This window comes from Coregonus lavaretus (assembly GCF_964263955.1).
Source record: "Coregonus lavaretus genome assembly, contig: HAP1_SCAFFOLD_953, whole genome shotgun sequence".
NCBI classification, from domain to species: domain Eukaryota; kingdom Metazoa; phylum Chordata; class Actinopteri; order Salmoniformes; family Salmonidae; genus Coregonus; species Coregonus lavaretus.
Genome location: NW_028158756.1, coordinates 8784 through 35591, shown reverse-complemented (window position 1 = coordinate 35591; position 26808 = coordinate 8784). Strand labels below are relative to the sequence as shown.

Sequence of the window (26808 nt, the reverse complement as noted above, 5' to 3'; positions counted from 1 at the left end):
TTTATGGCGGTTTTTGAGCAGTGGCTTCTTCCTTGCTGAGCGGCCTTTCAGGTTATGTCGATATAGGACTCGTTTTACTGTGGATATAGATACTTTTGTACCTGTTTCCTCCAGCATCTTCACAAGGTCCTTTGCTGTTGTTCTGGGATTGATTTGCACTTTTCGCACCAAAGTATGTTCATCTCTAGGAGACAGAACGCGTCTCCTTCCTGAGCGGTATGACGGCTGCGTGGTCTCATGGTGTTTATACTTGCGTACTATTGTTTGTACAGATGAACGTGGTACCTTCAGGAGTTTGGAAATTGCTCCCAAAGATGAACCAGACTTGTGGAGGTCTACAATTCTTTTTCTGAGGTCTTGGCTGATTTCTTTTGATTTTCCCATGATGTCAAGCAAAGAGGCACTGAGTTTGAAGGTAGGCCTTGAAATACATACACAGGTACACCTCCAATTGACTCAAATTATGTAAATTAGCCTATTAGAAGCTTCCAAAGCCATGACATCATTTTCTGGAATTTTCCAAGCTGTTTAAAGGCACAGTCAACTTAGTGTATGACCCACTGGAATTGTGATACAGTAAATTATAAGTGAAATAATCTGTCTGTAAACAATTGTTGGAAAAATTACTTGTGTCATGCACAAAGTAGATGTCCTAACCGACTTGCCAAAACTATAGTTTGTTAACAAGAAATTAGTGGAGTGGTTGAAAAACAAGTTTTAATGACTCCAACCCTGAGTGTACGTAAACTTCCGACTTCAACTGTAGGTAGGTTCTCATGGGGACATACATCAACTCACAGACCATTCTCACAGATCATCCGTTTGTGTATGTATCCGATTTCATCCGTCTCGCGACGGCCTCAAGAGAAAGACAGATTTAATGTTGACCCGTGGCCGTGGAGACCGAACTGGGGTGTGTGTCTGGACAGCTGATTGGTCAGTTGTTTGGGTTTTAGGGGCGTGGCCTTGGCTCTACCTCGGGGCCTTGCACCGATACCCAGGAAGTGGAGTCTGAAGGTCGTCCACTCCCCGAAGGTCATCTGGAGCAGCTGTTTGAGGTCGTCGGGATCACCGAAGACCAGCGCCTGGCCGGTGAGGTCATTGCTACGGACGATGTCTGCGTACTTCTCAGGGAGGTTCATCCTCGCCAGCTTTTTGGGGATTTGGAAAGATGCAGAACATATGTATTTCAGTTGAACATCTTTATTGTATTTAGCTGAGGTCTGAAGCTTTAATGGCTATGGGCCCTGGTCTAATGGAGAACCTAGGGCATTATATAGGGACTAGGGTTCCATGTGGGATGCAGCCAACCCCCTACCTCTTTGCAGACGTCCTCAGAGGTCATGTTGATAACAGTCCTGATGTTGAGAGGAGCCAGGTTCCTCCCCCACCCGGAATTCTTCAGCCCGGCGGTCCCTCTGATCCGGGCCAGCTCCCTCCTGATGGAATGATCCAGGTTGACCGTGGTCAGCTTGAACCTCTCCGCGTCCCTCACCATGAACTGGAAATGCACCTGGAGGATTGGAAGATGGAAGTGGTGGTGAGGTGAGTGTTGGAGGGACGTGGAGAGATGCACGCACACACAAACACACACACAAACACACACACAGACACACACACACACACACACACACAGACACAGACACAGACACAGACACAGACACAGACAGACACAGACACAGACACAGACACACACACACACACACACAGACACACACACACACACACACACACACAGGTCGCTGGTTCAAATCTGGCACACCTTGAGGAACATTTCGAACATCTCTGGATCTCCGTCCTGCTCCAGCAGGTCTTTGATCTCCTCGCTCATCATGTGAAGCTCCATCCTCGAGTCGCTGAACACCTATTATAATATATATATATAATAATGTATTAATAATATATAATGTAATAAAATAATAATATATAATTTAATTATAATAATATAATATATGCCATTTAGCAGACCTCCCACAGCGTCTTGGACCCGTCGACGAGCGTTGCCGTCCCAACATCGATCTCCGCTCTCTGCTGCTCGTCCTCCAGACACTGTAGGATCCAGCTGAGACGACAGGGCCAATGGTTGGCCAGAACGACCTGTAATGTAGTGAACATAACTGTTAATCCAGTCCGTGTTTTCATTACACTACAGACTGACACTCAGAATTCCATTGCATGTTTTACTCAGGCAGTAGTTGAGCTACAGAGCCAGTGAAAAACAATGCATGTAGCTATCCCCACAATGCTTTCAGTAAAGTTCAACAAACGATATCAGATGCCCCAACCAACTTCAGTTTTTCTAAACATATCATTTTTATTACTCCCTCACTCTCTCTTCCCTCTCTCTCTATGTCTCTCTCTCTCTATCTCTCTCTATGTCTCTCTCTCTCTATGTCTCTCTCTCTCTATGTCTCTCTCTCTCTCTCTCTCTATGTCTCTCTCTCTCTCTCTCTCTCTCTATGTCTCTCTCTCTCTATGTCTCTCTCTCTCTATGTCTCTCTCTCTCTCTCTCCCTCCCTCCCTCCCTCCCTCTCTCCCTCTCTCTCTCTCTCTCATTCTCCCTCCCTCTTTCTTCCTCCCCTCTCTCCCTCCCTCTTTCTTCCTCCCCCCCTCTCTCTCTCTCTCTCTCATTCTCCCTCCCTCTTTCTTCCTCCACTCTCTCCCTCCCTCTTTCTTCCTCCCCCCTCTCTCTCTCTCTCTCTCTCTCTCTCTCTCTCTCTCTCTCTCTCTCTCTCTCTCTCTCTCTCTCTCCCTCCTCCTCCTCTCCCTCCCTCCCTCTTCCTCCCTCCCTCCCTCCCTCCCTCTCTCTCCCTCTCTCTCCCTCCCTCTCTCTCTCCCTCCCTCCCTCCCTCCTCCCCTCCCTCCCTCCCTCCCTCCCTCCCTCTCTCTCCCTCTCCAACATTAAGAGGGGTGTTCCAGTACCCAGGCAGCGTTGTTCTCTGGCGGGAGCAGCTCCGTCTTCAGAGCCTCCATGAGCACCACAGTCACCCTAATGGAGTTGATGACCCGTCTCATGGACATGGTGTCATCAGAGATGTAGTGGTGGAGTTTCCCTCTGCTACTGGACAGGATGCTCTCCAACGCAGATTCTATTGCCTTGTCCACCTCATCCTCACTCAGCGCAAACGCCACGTACGCCTCCTCGATGTGGTTGTCTATCAAAGGAATACTGGTCTCCTTCAGAATGCTTGATGTCTCCTTTGTTTGGAGGGGGGCGCTCTCGAGATACAGGAGAGGGATGTCTCTTGGTTGCCCAGGTCCAGCTCGATCTCCTTTGTCCCCTGACCCTTGACTTCTTCCGTGATCTCTGATTGGCCTCTAACGATATTGTAGAACACCTTTGCGAGAGAGACAGAGAGAGAGGGAGAGAGACAGAGACAGAGACAGAGACAGAGACAGAGACAGAGAGAGAATAGTTTTTATTACACAGTTTGGAAGCATTACAGAGTATGGATGGCAGCAAAGGCTGAGTTATTTGATCAAATGTATCCATTTCATATAGAAAGACCCTGTGCTTGGAGGCGTGGCAGAGCGGCGGTATGGTGAAGGCCAGGGTCACGATGCGGTTCGAAGAAGGCATAGGCTCTGTCTTCTTTACTGAAGCACCCGTCTGCATAGTTCACCTGTTGGAGAGAAACTAACTGTGTTAGTTAATAATGACAGCCAGCTATTATTGCCCTATTCACATTCTAACACTGGAAATCATTTCTATTATAAAGATATTGATTCACATTCTTCCACTGTAAATCTTTTAAATAGTCAATGTTTCAGCTCTAAGGCTTTTCTCAAGACCAGACTTTTCCCTCTAGTGTATAGCCCTGGAGGACTGGAGGGAACCACTGATGGGGATACTGGAGGACTGGAGGACTGGAGGACGGGAGGACTGGAGGGAACCACTGATGGGGGGACTGGAGGACTGGAGGACTGGAGGACTGGAGGACTGGAGGACGGGAGGACTGGAGGGAACCACTGATGGGGGGACTGGAGGACTGGAGGGACTGGAGGACGGGAGGACTGGAGGGAACCACTGATGGGGGTACTGGAGGGACTGGAGGACTGGAGGACGGGAGGGAACCACTGTTGGGGGACTGGAGGACTGGAGGGAACCACTGTTGGGGGTACTGGAGGACTGGAGGGAACCACTGTTGGGGGTACTGGAGGACTGGAGGACTGGAGGACGGGAGGGAACCACTGTTGGGGGGACTGGAGGACTGGAGGGAACCACTGTTGGGGGGACTGGAGGACTGGAGTTGGGAACCACTGATGGGGGTACTGGAGGACGGGAGGGAACCACTGTTGGGGGTACTGGAGGACTGGAGGGAACCACTGTTGGAGGTACTGGAGGACTGGAGTTGGGAACCACTGATGGGGGGGACTGAATTTGGGAACCACTGTTGGGGGTACTGGAGGACTGGAGTCGGGAACCACTGTTGGAGGACTGGAGGACTGGAGTCGGGAACCACTGTTGGGGATATTGGAGGACTGGAGTTGGGAACCACTGTTGGAGGTACTGGAGGACTGGAGTTGGGAACCACTGATGGGGGGACTGGAGGACTGGAGGGAACCACTGTTGGGGGTACTGGAGGACTGGAGTTGGGAACCACTGATGGGGGGACTGGAGGACTGGAGGGAACCACTGTTGGGGGTACTGGAGGACGGGAGGGAACCACTGTTGGGGGTACTGGAGGACTGGAGGGAACCACTGTTGGGGGGACTGGAGGACTGGAGGGAACCACTGTTGGGGGTACTGGAGGACTGGAGTTGGGAACCACTGATGGGGGGACTGGAGGACTGGAGGGAACCACTGTTGGGGGTACTGGAGGACGGGAGGGAACCACTGTTGGGGGTACTGGAGGACTGGAGGGAACCACTGTTGGGGGGACTGGAGGACTGGAGGGAACCACTGTTGGGGGTACTGGAGGACGGGAGGGAACCACTGTTGGGGGTACTGGAGGACTGGAGGGAACCACTGTTGGAGGTACTGGAGGACTGGAGTTGGGAACCACTGATGGGGGGGACTGAATTTGGGAACCACTGTTGGGGGTACTGGAGGACTGGAGTCGGGAACCACTGTTGGAGGACTGGAGGACTGGAGTCGGGAACCACTGTTGGGGATATTGGAGGACTGGAGTTGGGAACCACTGTTGGAGGTACTGGAGGACTGGAGTTGTGAACCACTGTTGCGGGACTGGAGTTGGGAACCACTGTTGGGGGTACTGGAGGACTGGAGTTGGGAACCACTGTTGGAGGACTGGAGGACTGGAGGGAACCACTGTTGGAGGTACTGGAGGACTGGAGTTGGGAACCACTGATGGGGGGACTGGATTTGGGAACCACTGTTGGGGGTACTGGAGGACTGGAGTTGGGAACCACTGTTGGAGGACTGGAGTTGGGAAACACTGTTGGGGTACTGGAGGACTGGAGGGTTTTTCTTAATTTTTACTATTTTCTACATTGTAGAATAATAGTGAAGACATCAAAACTATGAAATACCACATATAGAATCATGTAGTAACCAAAAACGTGTTTAAAAAAATCCAAATATATTTTATATTTGAGATTCTTCAAAGTAGCCACCCTTTGCCTTGATGACAGCTTTGCACACTCTTGGCACTTTTGACTGGTAGTACAAATTAAGAAAAACCCTTGAATGAGTAGGTGTGTCCAAACTTTTGACTGGTACTGTGTGTATATATATATATATATATATATACAGTGGGGAAAAAAAGTATTTAGTCAGCCACCAATTGTGCAAGTTCTCCCACTTAAAAAGATGAGAGAGGCCTGTAATTTTCATCATAGGTACACGTCAACTATGACAGACAAATTGAGATTTTTTTTCTCCAGAAAATCACATTGTAGGATTTTTAATGGATTTATTTGCAAATTATGGTGGAAAATAAGTATTTGGTCACCTACAAACAAGCAAGATTTCTGGCTCTCACAGACCTGTAACTTCTTCTTTAAGAGGCTCCTCTGTCCTCCACTCGTTACCTGTATTAATGGCACCTGTTTGAACTTGTTATCAGTATAAAAGACACCTGTCCACAACCTCAAACAGTCACACTCCAAACTCCACTATGGCCAAGACCAAAGAGCTGTCAAAGGACACCAGAAACAAAATTGTAGACCTGCACCAGGCTGGGAAGACTGAATCTGCAATAGGTAAGCAGCTTGGTTTGAAGAAATCAACTGTGGGAGCAATTATTAGGAAATGGAAGACATACAAGACCACTGATAATCTCCCTCGATCTGGGAGGAACGCAAGATCTCACCCCGTGGGGTCAAAATGGTCACAAGAACGGTGAGCAAAAATCCCAGAACCACACGGGGGGACCTAGTGAATGACCTGCAGAGAGCTGGGACCAAAGTAACAAAGTCTACCATCAGTAACACACTACGCCGCCAGGGACTCAAATCCTGCAGTGCCAGACGTGTCCCCCTGCTTAAGCCAGTACATGTCCAGGCCCGTCTGAAGTTTGCTAGAGTGCATTTGGATGATCCAGAAGAGGATTGGGAGAATGTCATATGGTCAGATGAAACCAAAATATAACTTTTTGGTAAAAACTCAACTCGTCGTGTTTGGAGGACAAAGAATGCTGAGTTGCATCCAAAGAACACCATACCTACTGTGAAGCATGGGGGTGGAAACATCATGCTTTGGGGCTGTTTTTCTGCAAAGGGACCAGGACGACTGATCCGTGTAAAGGAAAGAATGAATGGGGCCATGTATCGTGAGATTTTGAGTGAAAACCTCCTTCCATCAGCAAGGGCATTGAAGATGAAACGTGGCTGGGTCTTTCAGCATGACAATGATCCCAAACACACCACCCGGGCAACGAAGTAGTGGCTTCGTAAGAAGCATTTCAAGGTCCTGGAGTGGCCTAGCCAGTCTCCAGATCTCAACCCCATAGAAAATCTTTGGAGGGAGTTGAAAGTCTGTGTTGCCCAGCGACAGCCCCAAAACATCACTGCTCTAGAGGAGATCTGCATGGAGGAATGGGCCAAAGTACCAGCATGTGTGAAAACCTTGTGAAGGACTTACAGAAAATGTTTGACCTGTGTCATTGCCAACAAAAGGTATATAACAAAGTATTGAGAAACTTTTGTTATTGACCAAATACTTATTTTCCACCATAATTTGCAAATAAATTCATTAAAAATCCTACAATGTGATTTTCTGGATTTTTTTGGAGGTGTGAGCCTGGGGGTCTGGGATGGAGGTGTGAGCCTGGGGGTCTGGGATGGAGGTGTGAGCCTGGGGGTCTGGGATGGAGGTGTGAGCCTGGGGGTCTGGGATGGAGGTGTGAGCCTGGGGGTCTGGGATGGAGGTGTGAACCTGGGGGTCTGGGATGGAGGTGTGAGCCTGGGGGTCTGGGATGGAGGTGTGAGCCTGGGGGTCTGGGATGGAGGTGTGAGCCTGGGGGTCTGGGCAGATGAGACGTAGTCATTGTTTGTGTGTGTCTGTAAGTTGCAGTTTGTATGTATAGGTTTGTATCTGGGGGGGGGGGGGGGGGGGATATAAAAAATACATAATAACACAACAAATTTAGAAATCAAATCTGATGACTCTTAGACTACCTGTTGAACCAGGGCCTCAGGGGGGTTGACTGATAATACAATATGTACCTGTTGAACCAGGACCTCAGTGGGGTTGACTGATAATACAATATGTACCTGTTGAAACAGGACCTCAGGGTTGACTGATAATACAGTATGTACCTGTTGAACCAGGACCTCAGGGTTGACTGATAATACAATATGTACCTGTTGAACCAGGACCTCAGAGTTGACTGATAATACAGTATGTAACTGTTGAACCAGGACCTCAGGGGGGTTGACTGATAATACAGTATGTATCTGTTGAACCAGGACCTCAGGGGGGTTGACTGATAATACAATATGTACCTGTTGAACCAGGACCTCAGGGTTGACTGATCATATAGTATGTACCTGTTGAACCAGGACCTCAGGGGGGTTGACTGATAATACAGTATGTACCTGTTGATCCAGGACCTCAGGGTTGACTGATAATACAGTATGTACCTGTTGAACCAGGACATCAGGGTTGACTGATAATACAGTATGTACCTGTTGAACCAGGACCTCAGGGTTGACTGATAATACAGGATGTACCTGTTGAACCAGGACCTCAGGGTTGACTGATAATACTGTATGTACCTGTTGAACCAGGACCTCAGGGTTGACTGATAATACAATATGTACCTGTTGAACCGGGACCTCAGGGTTGACTGATAATACAGTATGTACCTGTTGAACCTAGTCTCCTGAGTGGCGCAGTGGTCTAAGGCACTGCATCGCAGTGCTAACTGTGCCACTAGAGATCCTGGTTCGAATCCAGGCTCTGTCGCAGCCGGCCGCGACCGGGAGACTCATGGGCGGCGCACAATTGGCCCAGCGTTGTCCAGGGTAGGGGAGGGAATGGCCGGCAGGGATGTAGCTCAGTTGATAGAGCATGGTGTTTGCAACGCCAGGGTTGTGGGTTCGATTCCCACGGGGGGCCAGTATATAAAAAAAAAATGTATTCACTAACTGTAAGTCGCTCTGGATAAGAGCGTCTGCTAAATGACTAAAATGTAAAATGTAAATGAACCAGGACCTCAGGGTTGACTGATAATACAGTATGTACCTGTTGAACCAGGACCTCAGGGTTGACTGATAATACAATATGTACCTGTTGAACCAGGACCTCAGGGGGGTTGACTGATAATACAGTATGTACCTGTTGAACCAGGACCTCAGGGTTGACTGATAATACAATATGTACCTGTTGAACCAGGACCTCAGAGTTGACTGATAATACAGTATGTACCTGTTGAACCAGGACCTCAGGGGGGTTGACTGATAATACAGTATGTACCTGTTGAACCAGGACCTCAGGGGGGTTGACTGATAATACAGTATGTACCTGTTGAAACAGGACCTCAGGGTTGACTGATCATATAGTATGTACCTGTTGAACCAGGACCTCAGGGGGGTTAACTGATAATACAGTATGTACCTGTTGAACCAGGACCTCAGGGTTGACTGATAATACTGTATGTACCTGTTGAACCAGGACCTCAGGGTTGACTGATAATACAATATGTACCTGTTGAACCAGGACCTCAGGGTTGACTGATAATACAGTATGTACCTGTTGAACCAGGACTTCAGGGTTGACTGATAATACAGTATGTACCTGTTGAACCAGGACCTCAGGGTTGACTGATAATACAGTATGTACCTGTTGAACCAGGACCTCAGGGTTGACTGATTATACAGTATGTACCTGTTGAACCAGGACCTCAGGGTTGACTGATAATACAGTATATACCTGTTGAACCAGGACCTCAGGGTTGACTGATAATACAGTATGTACCTGTTGAACCAGGACCTCAGGGTTGACTGATAATACAATATGTACCTGTTGAACCAGGACCTCAGGGGGGTTGACTGATAATACAGTATGTACCTGTTGAACCAGGACCTCAGGGGGGTTGACTGATAATACAATATGTACCTGTTGAACCAGGACCTCAGGGTTGACTGATCATATAGTATGTACCTGTTGAACCAGGACCTCAGGGTTGACTGATAATACAGTATGTACCTGTTGAACCAGGACCTCAGGGTTGACTGATAATACAGGATGTACCTGTTGAACCAGGACCTCAGGGTTGACTGATAATACAGGATGTACCTGTTGAACCAGGACCTCAGGGTTGACTGATAATACAATATGTACCTGTTGAACCAGGACCTCGGGGTTGACTGATAATACAGTATGTACCTGTTGAACCAGGACCTCAGGGTTGACTGATAATACAGTATGTACCTGTTGAACCAGGACCTCAGGGTTGACTGATAAAACAGTATGTACCTGTTGAACCAGGACCTCAGGGTTGACTGATTATACAATATGTACCTGTTGAACCAGGACCTCAGAGTTGACTGATAATACAGTATGTACCTGTTGAACCAGGACCTCAGGGGGGTTGACTGATAATACAGTATTTACCTGTTGAACCAGGACCTCAGGGGGGTTGACTGATAATACAATATGTACCTGTTGAACCAGGACCTCAGGGTTGACTGATCATATAGTATGTACCTGTTGAACCAGGACCTCAGGGGGGTTGACTGATTATACAGTATGTACCTGTTGAACCAGGACCTCAGGGTTGACTGATAATACAGTATGTACCTATTGAACCAGGACCTCAGGGTTGACTGATAATACAATATGTACCTGTTGAACCAGGACCTCAGGGTTGACTGATAATATAGTATGTACCTGTTGAACCAGGACCTCAGGGGGGTTGACAGATAATACAATATGTACCTGTTGAAACAGGACCTCAGGGTTGACTGATAATACAGTATGTACCTGTTGAACCAGGACCTCAGGGTTGACTGATAATACAATATGTACCTGTTGAACCAGGACCTCAGAGTTGACTGATAATACAGTATGTACCTGTTGAACCAGGACCTCAGGGGGGTTGACTGATAATACAGTATGTACCTGTTGAACCAGGACATCCGGGGGTTGACTGATAATACAATATGTACCTGTTGAACCAGGACCTCAGGGTTGACTGATCATATAGTATGTACCTGTTGAACCAGGACCTCAGGGGGGTTGACTGATAATACAGTATGTACCTGTTGAACCAGGACCTCAGGGTTGACTGATAATACAGGATGTACCTGTTGAACCAGGACCTCAGGGTTGACTGATAATACAGGATGTACCTGTTGAACCAGGACCTCAGGGTTGACTGATAATACTGTATGTACCTGTTGAACCAGGGCCTCAGGGTTGACTGATAATACAATATGTACCTGTTGAACCAGGACCTCAGGGTTGACTGATAATAAAGTATGTACCTGTTGAACCAGGACCTCAGGGTTGACTGATAATACAGTATGTACCTGTTGAACCAGGACCTCAGGGTTGACTGATTATACAATATGTACCTGTTGAACCAGGACCTCAGGGTTGACTGATAATACAGGATGTACCTGTTGAACCAGGACCTCAGGGTTGACTGATAATACAGTATGTACCTGTTGAACCAGGACCTCAGGGTTGACTGATAATACAGTTTGTACCTGTTGAACCAGGACCTCAGGGTTGACTGATAATACAGTATGTACCTGTTGAACCAGGACCTCAGGGTTGACTGATATTACAATATGTACCTGTTGAACCAGGACCTCAGGGGGGTTGACTGATAATACAGTATGTACCTGTTGAACCAGGACCTCAGGGGGGTTGACTGATAATACAATATGTACCTGTTGAACCAGGACCTCAGGGTTGACTGATCATATAGTATGTACCTGTTGAACCAGGACCTCAGGGTTGACTGATAATACAGTATGTACCTGTTGAACCAGGACCTCAGGGTTGACTGATAATACAGGATGTACCTGTTGAACCAGGACCTCAGGGTTGACTGATAATACAATATGTACCTGTTGAACCAGGACCTCAGGGTTGACTGATAATACAGTATGTACCTGTTGAACCAGGACCTCAGGGTTGACTGATAATACAGTATGTACCTGTTGAACCAGGACCTCAGGGTTGACTGATAAAACAGTATGTACCTGTTGAACCAGGACCTCAGGGTTGACTGATTATACAATATGTACCTGTTGAACCAGGACCTCAGAGTTGACTGATAATACAGTATGTACCTGTTGAACCAGGACCTCAGGGGGGTTGACTGATAATACAGTATTTACCTGTTGAACCAGGACCTCAGGGGGGTTGACTGATAATACAATATGTACCTGTTGAACCAGGACCTCAGGGTTGACTGATCATATAGTATGTACCTGTTGAACCAGGACCTCAGGGGGGGTTGACTGATTATACAGTATGTACCTGTTGAACCAGGACCTCAGGGTTGACTGATAATACAGTATGTACCTGTTGAACCAGGACCTCAGGGTTGACTGATAATACAATATGTACCTGTTGAACCAGGACCTCAGGGTTGACTGATAATATAGTATGTACCTGTTGAACCAGGACCTCAGGGGGGTTGACAGATAATACAATATGTACCTGTTGAAACAGGACCTCAGGGTTGACTGATAATACAGTATGTACCTGTTGAACCAGGACCTCAGGGTTGACTGATAATACAATATGTACCTGTTGAACCAGGACCTCAGAGTTGACTGATAATACAGTATGTACCTGTTGAACCAGGACCTCAGGGGGGTTGACTGATAATACAGTATGTACCTGTTGAACCAGGACATCCGGGGGTTGACTGATAATACAATATGTACCTGTTGAACCAGGACCTCAGGGTTGACAGATCATATAGTATGTACCTGTTGAACCAGGACCTCAGGGGGGTTGACTGATAATACAGTATGTACCTGTTGAACCAGGACCTCAGGGTTGACTGATAATACAGGATGTACCTGTTGAACCAGGACCTCAGGGTTGACTGATAATACAGGATGTACCTGTTGAACCAGGACCTCAGGGTTGACTGATAATACTGTATGTACCTGTTGAACCAGGGCCTCAGGGTTGACTGATAATACAATATGTACCTGTTGAACCAGGACCTCAGGGTTGACTGATAATAAAGTATGTACCTGTTGAACCAGGACCTGGTTGACTGATAATACAGTATGTACCTGTTGAACCAGACCTCAGGGTTGACTGATAATACAGTATGTACCTGTTGAACCAGGACCTCAGGGTTGACTGATAATACAGGATGTACCTGTTGAACAGGACCTCAGGGTTGACTGATAATACAGTATGTACCTGTTGAACAGGACCTCAGGGTTGACTGATAATACAGTATGTACCTGTTGAACCAGGACCTCAGATTTGACTGATAATACAGTATGTACCTGTTGAACCAGGACCTCAGGGTTGACTGATAATACAATATGTACCTGTTGAACCAGGACCTCAGGAGGGTTGACTGATAATACAGTATGTACCTGTTGAACCAGGACCTCAGGGGGGTTGACTGATAATACAATATGTACCTGTTGAACCAGGACCTCAGGGTTGACTGATCATATAGTATGTACCTGTTGAACAGGACCTCAGGGGGGTTGACTGATAATACAGTATGTACCTGTTGAACCAGGACCTCAGGGTTGACTGATAATACAGTTTGTACCTGTTGAACCAGGACCTCAGGGTTGACTGATAATACAGTATGTACCTGTTGAACCAGGACCTCAGGGTTGACTGATAATACAATATGTACCTGTTGAACCAGGACCTCAGGGTTGACTGATAATACAGTATGTACCTGTTGAACCAGGACCTCAGGGTTGACTGATAATACAGTATGTACCTGTTGAACCAGGACCTCAGGGTTGACTGATTATACAGTATGTACCTGTTGAACCAGGACCTCAGGGTTGACTGATGATACAGTATGTACCTGTTGAACCAGGACCTCAGGGGGGTTGACTGATAATACAGTATTTACCTGTTGAACCAGGACCTCAGGGGGGTTGACTGATAATACAATATGTACCTGTTGAACCAGGACCTCAGGGTTGACTGATCATATAGTATGTACCTGTTGAACCAGGACCTCAGGGGGGTTGACTGATAATACAGTATGTACCTGTTGAACCAGGACCTCAGGGTTGACTGATAATACAGTATGTACCTGTTGAACCAGGACCTCAGGGTTGACTGATAATACAGTATGTACCTGTTGAACCAGGACCTCAGGGTTGACTGATAATATAGTATGTACCTGTTGAACCAGGACCTCAGGGGGGTTGACAGATAATACAATATGTACCTGTTGAAACAGGACCTCAGGGTTGACTGATAATACAGTATGTACCTGTTGAACCAGGACCTCAGGGTTGACTGATAATACAATATGTACCTGTTGAACCAGGACCTCAGAGTTGACTGATAATACAGTATGTACCTGTTGAACCAGGACCTCAGGGGGGTTGACTGATAATACAGTATGTACCTGTTGAACAGGACCTCAGGGTTGACTGATAAAACAGTATGTACCTGTTGAACCAGGACCTCAGGGTTGACTGATTATACAATATGTACCTGTTGAACCAGGACCTCAGAGTTGACTGATAATACAGTATGTACCTGTTGAACCAGGACCTCAGGGGGTTGACTGATAATACAATATGTACCTGTTGAACCAGGACCTCAGGGTTGACTGATCATATAGTATGTACCTGTTGAACCAGGACCTCAGGGGGGTTGACTGATTATACAGTATGTACCTGTTGAACCAGGACCTCAGGGTTGACTGATAATACAGTATGTACCTGTTGAACCAGGACCTCAGGGTTGACTGATAATACAGTATGTACCTGTGAACCAGGACCTCAGGGTTGACTGATAATATAGTATGTACCTGTTGAACCAGGACCTCAGGGGGTTGACAGATAATACAATATGTACCTGTTGAAACAGGACCTCAGGGTTGACTGATAATACAGTATGTACCTGTTGAACCAGGACCTCAGGGTTGACTGATAATACAATATGTACCTGTTGAACCAGGACCTCAGAGTTGACTGATAATACAGTATGTACCTGTTGAACCAGACTCAGGGGGTTGACTGATAATACAGTATGTACCTGTTGAACCAGGACATCAGGGGGTTGACTGATAATACAATATGTACCTGTTGAACCAGGACCTCAGGGTTGACTGATCATATAGTATGTACCTGTTGAACCAGGACCTCAGGGGGGTTGACTGATAATACAGTATGTACCTGTTGAACCAGGACTCAGGGTTGACTGATAATACAGTATGTACCTGTTGAACCAGGACCTCAGGGTTGACTGATAATACAGTATGTACCTGTTGAACCAGGACCTCAGGGTTGACTGATAATACAGTATGTACCTGTTGAACCAGGACCTCAGGGTGACTGATAATACAGTATGTACCTGTTGAACCAGGACCTCAGGGGGTTGACTGATAATACAGTATTTACCTGTTGAACCAGGACCTCAGGGGGGTTGACTGATAATACAATATGTACCTGTTGAACCAGGACCTCAGGGTTGACTGATCATATAGTATGTACCTGTTGAACCAGGACCTCAGGGGGGTTGACTGATAATACAGTATGTACCTGTTGAACCAGGACCTCAGGGTTGACTGATAATACAGTATGTACCTGTTGAACCAGGACCTCAGGGTTGACTGATAATACAATATTGTACCTGTTGAACCAGGACCTCAGGGTTGACTGATAATACAGGATGTACCTGTTGAACCAGGACCTCAGGGTTGACTGATAATACTGTATGTACCTGTTGAACCAGGCCTCAGGGTTGACTGATAATACAATATGTACCTGTTGAACCAGGACCTCAGGGTTTGACTGATAATACAGTATGTACCTGTTGAACCAGGACCTCAGGGTTGACTGATAATACAGTATGTACCTGTTGAACCAGGACCTCAGGGTTGACTGATAATACAGTATGTACCTGTTGAACCAGGACCTCAGGGTTGACTGATAATACAGTATGTACCTGTTGAACCAGGACCTCAGGGTTGACTGATAATACAGGATGTACCTGTTGAACCAGGACCTCAGGGTTGACTGATAATACAGTATGTACCTGTTGAACCAGGACCTCAGGGTTGACTGATAATACAGTATGTACCTGTTGAACCAGGACCTCAGATTTGACTGATAATACAGTATGTACCTGTTGAACCAGGACCTCAGGGTTGACTGATAATACAATATGTACCTGTTGAACCAGGACCTCAGGAGGGTTGACTGATAATACAGTATGTACCTGTTGAACCAGGACCTCAGGGGGGTTGACTGATAATACAATATGTACCTGTTGAACCAGGACCTCAGGGTTGACTGATCATATAGTATGTACCTGTTGAACCAGGACCTCAGGGGGGTTGACTGATAATACAGTATGTACCTGTTGAACCAGGACCTCAGGGTTGACTGATAATACAGTTTGTACCTGTTGAACCAGGACCTCAGGGTTGACTGATAATACAGTATGTACCTGTTGAACCAGGACCTCAGGGTTGACTGATAATACAATATGTACCTGTTGAACCAGGACCTCAGGAGGGTTGACTGATAATACAGTATGTACCTGTTGAACCAGGACCTCAGGGGGGTTGACTGATAATACAATATGTACCTGTTGATCCAGGACCTCAGGGTTGACTGATCATATAGTATGTACCTGTTGAACCAGGACCTCAGGGGGGTTGACTGATAATACAGTATGTACCTGTTGAACCAGGACCTCAGGGTTGACTGATTATACAGTATGTACCTGTTGAACCAGGACCTCAGGGTTGACTGATAATACAGTATGTACCTGTTGAACCAGGACCTCAGGGTTGACTGATAATACAGGATGTACCTGTTGAACCAGGACCTCAGGGTTGACTGCCAGCAGAGAGATAAAGGGGGACTCCTCATCAGAGAGCAGTATACTGATAGCATCCAGGACCCCAACAATCTTCTTAGGAGCACATCGGTCCAGGTTAGTGATCTCCAGGACCACGCGGATCCTCCTCTGCTCAAACACCTCCATGAACTGGATGAACCTGGACAACAGCCACATCTCCTTCCTCACCTGGAAGAGAGAGGGGGAGGAATGAGAGAGAGAGAGAGAGAGAGAGAGAGAGAGAGAGAGAGAGAGAGAGAGAGAGGGGGGGAAGGGAGAGAGAGAGAGAGAGAGAGAGAGAGAGAGAGAGAGAGAGAGAGAGAGAGAGAGAGAGAGAGAGAGAGAGAGAGAGAGAGAGAGAGAGAGAGAGAGAGAGACAGAGAGGGGGGGAGGAAGGGAGAGAGAGAGAGACAGACAGAGAGACAGAGAGAGAGAGACAGAGACAGAGAGGGGGGAGGAAGGGAGAGAGAGAGAGAGACAGGCAGAGAGACAGAGAGAGAGAGAGAGAGACAGAGAGAGAGAGAGAGAGAGAGAGAGAGACAGAGACAGAGGCAGAGAGACAGAGAGACAGAGAGACAGAGACAGAGAGACAGAGAGACAGAGACAGAGAGGGGGGGAGGAAGGGAGGGAGAGAGAGAAAGAGAAAAGTTGGAGAAAGCAGGTTAAGGAAATGAATCATTGGTCAAAGGTAGTGCACTATGTTCCATTATATATTTCCCCACCTCGTTCATGAACCCTAGTTGGCCGCTGAGCCTCTCGTTGTCCAGCGCCTTACGGACGTTCAGGTCCTGGTTGAAGATCAGGTTCTTTCCCATCTGGAATGTGAACCGTATAGCTCCTGCTGCAGGGACCCCCAGGGCAGCGATCGCCAGTCCCTCGAACACGCCGGTCCCTCTTTGGGCTTCACTCGGGCCTTCTCCTTCTGTTCCATTTCCTGATCCCAGTCCGTCCAGCTCTGGTGCTTCTGGAAACTCCGGGAAGCCAAACTTCACCTATTAGGTCCAGGAACACAAGGTTTCAGGACAACGTCCTATTCAGTGTTTGCTGAGTATTTATTTTCCATCTTGATGTTGATTGGTGAACTTTTCATGCTGCCAAAGATTCCTTCATTCCTAGTCATTTTGTATCACCTTGCTTCACTGGTCCCTTAATTTACAGTGGGGGAAAAAAGTATTTAGTCAGCCACCAATTGTGCATGTTCTCCCACTTAAAAAGATGAGAGAGGCCTGTAATTTTCATCATAGGTACACATCAACTATGACAGACAAAATGAGAATTTTTTTTCCAGAAAATCACATTGTAGGATTTTTTATGAATTTATTTGCAAATTATGGTGGAAAATAAGTATTTGGTCAATAACAAAAGTTTCTCAATACTTTGTTATATACCCTTTGTTGGCAATGACACAGGTCAAACATTTTCTGTAAGTCTTCACAAGGTTTTCACACACTGTTGCTGGTATTTTGGCCCATTCCTCCATGCAGATCTCCTCTAGAGCAGTGATGTTTTGGGGCTGTCGTTGGGCAACACAGACTTTCAACTCCCTCCAAAGATTTTCTATGGGGTTGAGATCTGGAGACGGGCTAGGCCACTCCAGGACCTTGAAATGCTTCTTACGAAGCCACTCCTTCGTTGCCCGGGCGGTGTGTTTGGGATCATTGTCATGCTGAAAGACCCAGCCACGTTTCATCTTCAATGCCCTTGCTGATGGAAGGAGGTTTTCACTCAAAATCTCACGATACATTGCCCCATTCATTCTTTCCTTTACACGGATCAGTCGTCCTGGTCCCTTTGCAGAAAAACAGCCCCAAAGCATGATGTTTCCACCCCCATGCTTCACAGTAGGTATGGTGTTCTTTGGATGCAACTCAGCATTCTTTGTCCTCCAAACACGACGAGTTGAGTTTTTACCAAAAAGTTATATTTTGGTTTCATCTGACCATATGACATTCTTCCAATCCTCTTCTGGATCATGCAAATGCACTCTAGCAAACTTCAGACGGGCCTGGACATGTACTGGCTTAAGCAGGGGGACTTGTCTGGCACTGCAGGATTTGAGTCCCTGGCGGCGTAGTGTGTTACTGATGGTAGGCTTTGTTACTTTGGTCCCAGCTCTCTGCAGGTCATTCACTAGGTCCCCCCGTGTGGTTCTGGGATTTTTGCTCACCGTTCTTGTGATCATTTTGACCCCACGGGGTGAGATCTTGCGTGGAGCCCCAGATCGAGGGAGATTATCAGTGGTCTTGTATGTCTTCCATTTCCTAATAATTGCTCCCACAGTTGATTTCTTCAAACCAAGCTGCTTACCTATTGCAGATTCAGTCTTCCCAGCCTGGTGCAGGTCTACAATTTTGTTTCTGGTGTCCTTTGACAGCTCTTTGGTCTTGGCCATAGTGGAGTTTGGAGTGTGACTGTTTGAGGTTGTGGACAGGTGTCTTTTATACTGATAACAAGTTCAAACAGGTGCCATTAATACAGGTGACCAAATACTTATTTTCCACCATAATTTGCAAATAAATTCATTAAAAAATCCTACAATGTGATTTTCTGGAAAGAAAAATCTCAATTTGTCTGTCATAGTTGACGTGTACATATGATGAAAATGACAGGCCTCTCTCATCTTTTTAAGTGGGAGAACTTGCACAATTGGTGGCTGACTAAATACTTTTTTCCCCCACTGTACAATCGTTCCTCATTTATGCTAAACATATTATGGGATATTAGAAATTGAATTGACCTTGTTACTATGGGGTCTATCCCAGAATGGCACCCTGTTCCCTATATAATGCACTACTTTTGACCAGAGCCTCCATGGGTCCTGGTCAAAAGTAGTGCACTATAAAGGCAATAGGATGCCATTTGGGATGCAAGCTATAACAACCTTTTGATCCTCACCAGGAAGACGAGGACTGTGAGAGCAGCGAGCAGCGCGGCCAGGACCAGGGACCAGAGAGGGAAACAGCAGAACTTCTTAGACCTCCATTCTGACGGCGTGTTTTCAATCACCTTCTTCCTCACCTCATCTTTCTCGTCGTGCTGCGCCACACGGTACAGACCCAGCTGAAGAACAAGAAGAAGACTTTTATTGTCCATTGTCTTGATGTTTCCAGTCAGAGCTGGGTTTGGAACCGACAACACTCTAACCTCTTTCATTTGATTTAACCATTATTCATCCAGGAAGTCCTGTTGAGGTCAAAATACCTATTTTATAAGGGAGCCCTCTAGCCTCTAACCTCTAGGCTACCTACCTGAAGTCAATCTCTAACCTCTAGGCTACCTACCTGAAGTTAACCTCTAATCCTTACCTATAACCTCTGACCTCCCCAGCTAGCACATAACGTTCTGAGAACCGTATGTTTCTTAGAGCTTGGTGAGAGTGTGGTTGTCCTGTAGTTATTTTGCATACAACCTTCCCACAATGTTCTGGGAATGGTGCAGGATACCCAGCTAGCACATAACGTTCTGAGAACCATATGTTTGTTAGGTGGGAATATCAGTACTTCAGCATAACGTTTCCTACAGGTTTCGTCATGGTTCTATTTTAAAAGTAATGTTCTCAAATTGTTTCCGAGAACGTTAAGAAACAACGTTCTTCTGTGGGAATTTCAGTACTTCAGCATAACATTTTCTGCAGGTTTCCTCATGGTTCTATTTAAAGTCATGTTCTCAGAACAATTAGAAAAGTTTCCATAAAAACCACAAGAAAACATTAGTAACGTTCAAAAGATGTTATAAGAATGTTATTTAAAAACATATACATTCCGTTCTCAGCGTCAACAAAACTCTCTCTATCCTCCATCTTGTTAAGTGTGTTCAGGTGTGTTGGCCGCGCCCACTAATTGGTCACACCTGATCTTAATGAGTGCTTTCATCGACGGGGCTGTAGTGGAACAGGTTGAGAGCTTCAAGTTAATTGGTGTCCACATAACCAACGAACTATCATGGTCCAAACACACCAAGACAGTTGTGAAGAGGGCACGACAAAGCCTATTCCCCCTCAGGAGACTGAAAAGATTTGGCATGGGTCCTCAGATCCTCAAAATATTTGACAACTGCACCATCGAGAGCATCCTGACTGGTTGCATCACCGCCTGGTAGGACAACTGCTTGGCCTCCGACCGCAAGGCACTACAGAGGGTAGTGCGTACGGCCCAGTACATCACTGGGGCCAAGCTTCCTGCCATCCAGGACCTCTATACCAGGCGGTGTCAGAGGAAGGCCCTCAAAATTGTCAAGGACTCCAGCCACCCTAGTCATAGACTGTTCTCTCTGCTACCGCACGGCAAACGGTACCGGAGTGCCAAGTCTAGGTCCAAAAGACTTCTCAACAGCTTCTACCCCCAAGCCATAAGACTCCTGAACAGCTAATCATGGATACCCAGACTATTTGCACTGCCCCCCACCCCATCTTTTTACGCTGCTGCTACTCTGTTAATTATTTATGCATAGTCACTTTAACTCTACCCACATGTACATATTACTTCAACTACCTCAACTAACCGGTGCCCCCGCACATTGACTCTGCACCGGTACCCCCCTGTATATATAGCCTCCCTACTGTTTATTTTATTTGACTTCTGCTCTTTTTTTTCTCAACACTTTTTTGTTGTTGTTTTATTGTACTTTTTTTATTAAAAATAAATGCACTGTTGGTTAAGGGCTGTAAGTAAGCATTTCACTGTAATGTCTGCACCTGTTGTATTCGGCGCATGTGGCCAATAAAATTTGATTTGATTTGATTTGCTTGTATTCTTTAAAATGGGGTCCGCTTGAAAATACTAAAATGAACAGCTTTGTATGAGTTAAAAAAACATGGCATGCTAGCTCCATCCTGGCGCAGTGGACTAATTCCATGGATAGAGAACAGAAGATCATAGGTTTGAATCTCACTGATGCCGTGCCACAATAAAAAAAGAAATGTGTTTGCTTGATGCCTAAGCAAATTCATTTCCATGTGTCCTATCTGTGCTTGAAGTTCAAAACAGTTAACCCCAACTAAGCTAGCAGTGTTATTAAAAAGTCTTATTGAAACATGTTCTCAGAACGTTAAATCATCATCTTCAAATAACCTATAATTTTTGTTCTCAGGACGTTAATAAAACCTTTCAGGGAACCATAGTAAAACGTTCTCAGAACCTCCCTGCAACATAAAAATGTACGTTCCCAGAACAGGCGTAATTTTCACTTCAAACGTTCAGTTTTACCGGTCAGGAAACATATGTCTTCGTTCCCAGAACCAATGGGTAACCAAAAACATACGTTCCCACAACCTCCAAGGAACCAAATGTGCTAGCCGGGCTCTGACTTCTAACCTCTAGGCTACCTACCTGAAGTTAACCTCTAACCTCTAGGTCCTAACTCTATCACCTGAAGTTAACCTCTAACCTCTAGGTCCTAACTCTATTACCTGAAGTTAACCTCTAACCTCTAGGTCCTAGCTCTATTACCTGAAGTTAACCTCTAACCTCTAGGTCCTAGCTCTATTACCTGAAGTTAACCTCTAACCTCTAGGTCCTAGCTCTATCACCTGAAGTTAACCTCTAACCTCTAGGTCCTAACTCTATTACCTGAAGTTAACCTCTAACCTCTAGGTCCTAACTCTATTACCTGAAGTTAACCTCTAACCTCTAGGTCCTAACTCTATTACCTGAAGTTAACCTCTAACCTCTAGGTCCTAGCTCTATTACCTGAAGTTAACCTCTAACCTCTAGGTCCTAACTCTATTACCTGAAGTTAACCTCTAACCTCTAGGTCCTAACTCTATCACCTGAAGTTAACCTCTAGGTCCTAACTCTATCACCTGAAGTTAACCTCTAACCTCTAGGTCCTAACTCTATTACCTGAAGTTAACCTCTAACCTCTAGGTCCTAACTCTATTACCTGAAGTTAACCTCTAACCTCTAGGTCCTAGCTCTATTACCTGAAGTTAACCTCTAACCTCTAGGTCCTAGCTCTATTACCTGAAGTTAACCTCTAACCTCTAGGTCCTAACTCTATTACCTGAAGTTAACCTCTAACCTCTAGGTCCTAACTCTATTACCTGAAGTTAACCTCTAACCTCTAGGTCCTAACTCTATTACCTGAAGTTAACCTCTAACCTCTAGGTCCTAACTCTATCACCTGAAGTTAACCTCTAACCTCGAGGGTAACCCACCTGAAATTTCCCGAAACTCTCCTGCAGCACCAGGCACAGTCTCATCACCAGCCCCGCCCAGAGGAGGTCACTCCCGGCGAAGTGCCATGCGGAGAACCGAACATAGATGAACCGGACATTCTGCCGTTGCTGGTTCTCCTCGGTCCAGATGGGTCTGTAGAACAGCAGCCTGCAGATCAGAGCTAGGAGACCAGTAATGGAGGGTTTGACGGAACGAGGCTTGGACCTGCCCTGGCACCTCTTCTCCCTCCTCTTTGCCTCCTGCTCCATGTGGACTAGTCAAGGAGTGAGTGAGTGAATGAGTGTACACTGTATATAGACATATATAGACATAATATGACAGGATCATGTTGTATCTACCCCTTATGTGACAGGATCATGTTGTATCTACCTACCGTTAATATGACAGGATCATGTTGTATGTTTCTACTGTTAATATGACAGGATCATGTTGTATGTTTCTACTGTTAATATGACAGGATCATGTTGTATCTACCCTCTATATGACAGGATCATGTTGTGTGTATCTACCCTCTATGTGACAGGATCATGTTGTATCTACCCTCTATATGACAGAATCATGTTGTATGTACCTACCCTCTATGTGACAGGATCATGTTGTGTGTATCTACCCTCTATGTGACAGGATCATGTTGTATCTACCCTCTATATGACAGGATCATGTTGTATCTACCCTCTATATGACAGGATCATGTTGTATCTACCCTCTATATGACAGGATCATGTTGTGTGTATCTACCCTCTATATGACAGGATCATGTTGTACCTACCCTCTATATGACAGGATCATGTTGTATCTAGCATCTATATGACAGGATCATGTTGTGTGTATCTACCCTCTATATGACAGGATCATGTTGTATCTACCCTCTATGTGACAGGATCATGTTGTATCTACCCTCTATATGACAGGATCATGTTGTACCTACCCTCTATATGACAGGATCATGTTGTATCTAGCATCTATATGACAGGATCATGTTGTGTGTATCTACCCTCTATATGACAGGATCATGTTGTATCTACCATCTATATGACAGGATCATGTTGTACCTACCCTCTATATATCTGAGGATCATGTTGATGCGGTTCTGACATGATGAGTAGAGGCCGACCGTAGCAGGAGAGGACACTTTAGTCAGAGTCTTGGTCAGAGCGTACGCATAGATGTGATCCAAATCTACAGAATCAACAGAGATAAATGTAGCAGGCGTTTTTGATAGGTCGGTTAAGTTGCTAAAACGTAGTGGGAAACGTTTCCATTCTACTGAAAATAAATCTACAAGATAAGAACAGGGACCAGCCGGTATGACGCGTAAATGCATCACACCGGCTGTATTTCTGTATTTTGAAAGTTATATATCTTGAAAATGTTGGGACTATATCAACAATGGACTAATGAAACAAATACCAAAATATAGTTTTTGGGTGGAATTTTCTTTTAATCATTGACAGTGTTTTTGAACGATGGGAGTGACTTTCACTGTAAATATGTATTTTTTAAAGCATGTGATCGCATTCATTTCCCCCGATGGGATAATCAGGTTGATCAAATGGCCTAATTAATACCTGTTGCACACAACTTCCTCTTTTTAAACCTACAGTACTGCTGCGTCTGAAATGGCCCCCTATTCCCTATAGGGGCTCTGGTCTAAAGTAGTGCACTACATAGGGAATAGGGTGCCAATCTCTAGTCTAAAGTAGTGCACTACATAGGGAATAGGGTGCCATTTGGGGCGCCGCCTATGTTAATGTATTCCAGCTGCAGAACAGGTCCAGTATCTCATTATGCAAACACTCAGGCTCTGCTCTGCTCTGCTCTGCTCTGCTCTGCTCTGCTCTGCTCTGCTCTGCTCTGCTCTGCTCTGCTCTGCTCTGTTCTGTTCTGTTCTGTTCTGTTCTGTTCTGTTCTGTTCTGTTCTGTTCTGTTCTGTTCTGTTCTGTTCTGTTCTGTTCTGTTCTGTTCTGTTCTGTTCTGTTCTGTTCTGTTCTGTTCTGTTCTGTTCTGTTCTGTTCTGTTCTGTTCTGTTCTGTTCTGTTCTGTTCTGTTCTGTTCTGTTCTGTTCTGTTCTGTTCTGTTCTGTTCTGTTCTGTTCTGTTCTGTTCTGTTCTGTTCTGTTCTGTTCTGTTCTGTTCTGTTCTGTTCTGTTCTGTTCTGTTCTGTTCTGTTCTGTTCTGTTCTGTTCTGTTCTGTTCTGTTCTGTTCTGTTCTGTTCTGTTCTGTTCTGTTCTGTTCTGTTCTGTTCTGTTCTGTTCTGTTCTGTTCTGTTCTGTTCTGTTCTGTTCTGTTCTGTTCTGTTCTGTTCTGTTCTGTTCTGTTCTGTTCTGTTCTGTTCTGTTCTGTTCTGTTCTGTTCTGTTCTGTTCTGTTCTGTTCTGTTCTGTTCTGTTCTGTTCTGTTCTGTTCTGTTCTGTTCTGTTCTGTTCTGTTCTGTTCTGTTCTGTTCTGTTCTGTTCTGTTCTGTTCTGTTCTGTTCTGTTCTGTTCTGTTCTGTTCTGTTCTGTTCTGTTCTGTTCTGTTCTGTTCTGTTCTGTTCTGTTCTGTTCTGTTCTGTTCTGTTCTGTTCTGTTCTGTTCTGTTCTGTTCTGTTCTGTTCTGTTCTGTTCTGTTCTGTTCTGTTCTGTTCTGTTCTGTTCTGTTCTGTTCTGTTCTGTTCTGTTCTGTTCTGTTCTGTTCTGTTCTGTTCTGCTCTGCTCTGCTCTGCTCTGCTCTGCTCTGCTCTGCTCTGCTCTGCTCTGCTCTGCTCTGCTCTGCTCTGCTCTGCTCTGCTCTGCTCTGCTCTGCTCTGTTCTGTTCTGTTCTGTTCTGTTCTGTTCTGTTCTGTTCTGCTCTGCTCTGCTCTGCTCTGCTCTGCTCTGCTCTGCTCTGCTCTGCTCTGTTCTGTTCTGTTCTGTTCTGTTCTGTTCTGTTCGGTTCGGTTCTGTTCTGTTCTGTTCTGTTCTGTTCTGTTCTGTTCTGCTCTGCTCTGCTCTGCTCTGCTCTGTTCTGTTCTGTTCGGTTCTGTTCTGTTCTGTTCGGCTCTGTTCTGCTCTGCTCTGCTCTGTTCTGATTTTGTATGTTTGCCCACTGACAAAGACATGACCAGTCTATCATTTTAATGGTAGGTTTATTTGAACAGTGAGAGACAGAATAACAACAACAAAATTCAGAAAAACGCATGTCAAAAATGTTATAAATTGATTTGCATTTTAATGAGGGAAATAAGTAATTGACCCCTCTGCAAAACATGACTTAGTACTTGGTGGCAAAACCCTTGTTGGCAATCACAGAGATGAGGGAAATAAGTAATTGACCCCTCTGCAAAACATGACTTAGTACTTGGTGGCAAAACCCTTGTTGGCAATCACAGAGGTCAGACGTTTCTTGTAGTTGGCCACCAGGTTTGCACGCATCTCAGGAGGGATTTTGTTCCACTCCTCTTTGCAGATCTTCTCCAAGTCATTAAGGTTTCGAGGCTGACGTTTGGCAACTCGAACCTTCAGTTCCCTCCACAGATTTTCTATGGGATTAAGGTCTGGAGACTGGCTAGGCCACTCCAGGACCTTAATGTGCTTCTTCTTGAGCCACTCCTTTGTTGCCTTGGCCGTGTGTTTTGGGTCATTGTCATGCTGGAATACCCATCCACGACCCATTTTCAATGCCCTGGCTGAGGGAAGGAGGTTCTCACCCAAGATTTGACGGTACATGGCCGCGTCCATCGTCCCTTTGATACAGTGAAGTTGTCCTGTCCCCTTAGCAGAAAAACACCCCCAAAGCATAATGTTTCCACCTCCATGTTTGACGGTGGGGATGGTGTTCTTGGGGTCATAGGCAGCATTCCTCCTCCTCCAAACACGGCGAGTTGAGTTGATGCAAAAGAGCTCGATTTTGGTCTCATCTGACCACAACACTTTCACCCAGTTCTCCTTTGAATCATTCAGATGTTCATTGGCAAACTTCAGACGGCCTTGTATATGTGCTTTCTTGAGCAGAGGGACCTTACGTGCGCTGCAGGATTTCAGTCCTTCACGGCGTAGTGTGTTACCAATTGTTTTCTTGGTGACTATGGTCCCAGCTGCCTTGAGATCATTGACTAGATCCTCCCGTGTAGTTCTGGGCTGATTCCTCACATTTCTCATGATCATTGCAACTCCACGAGGTGAGATCTTGCATGGAGCCCCAGGCCGAGGGAGATTGACAGTTATTTTGT

The 26808-nt window shown here is 45.8% G+C and overlaps 1 protein-coding gene across 1 annotated transcript; it reads right to left on the bottom strand.

Annotated features, from left to right (window-relative positions):
* Positions 1 to 658: 658 nt before the first annotated feature.
* On the bottom strand, positions 659 to 23799 carry LOC311123634 (NTPase KAP family P-loop domain-containing protein 1-like; the record flags this gene model as incomplete). Its single annotated transcript, XM_084197876.1, is given in 13 exon segments — positions 659 to 1151; positions 1319 to 1513; positions 1763 to 1864; positions 1969 to 2097; positions 2923 to 3228; positions 3231 to 3338; positions 3509 to 3568; positions 3570 to 3623; positions 16418 to 16633; positions 17167 to 17436; positions 19340 to 19504; positions 22599 to 22873; positions 23677 to 23799. Coding segments are annotated over 13 exon segments (2294 nt in total), but the record flags the coding sequence as incomplete, so codon positions are not given.
* Positions 23800 to 26808: the final 3009 nt, after the last annotated feature.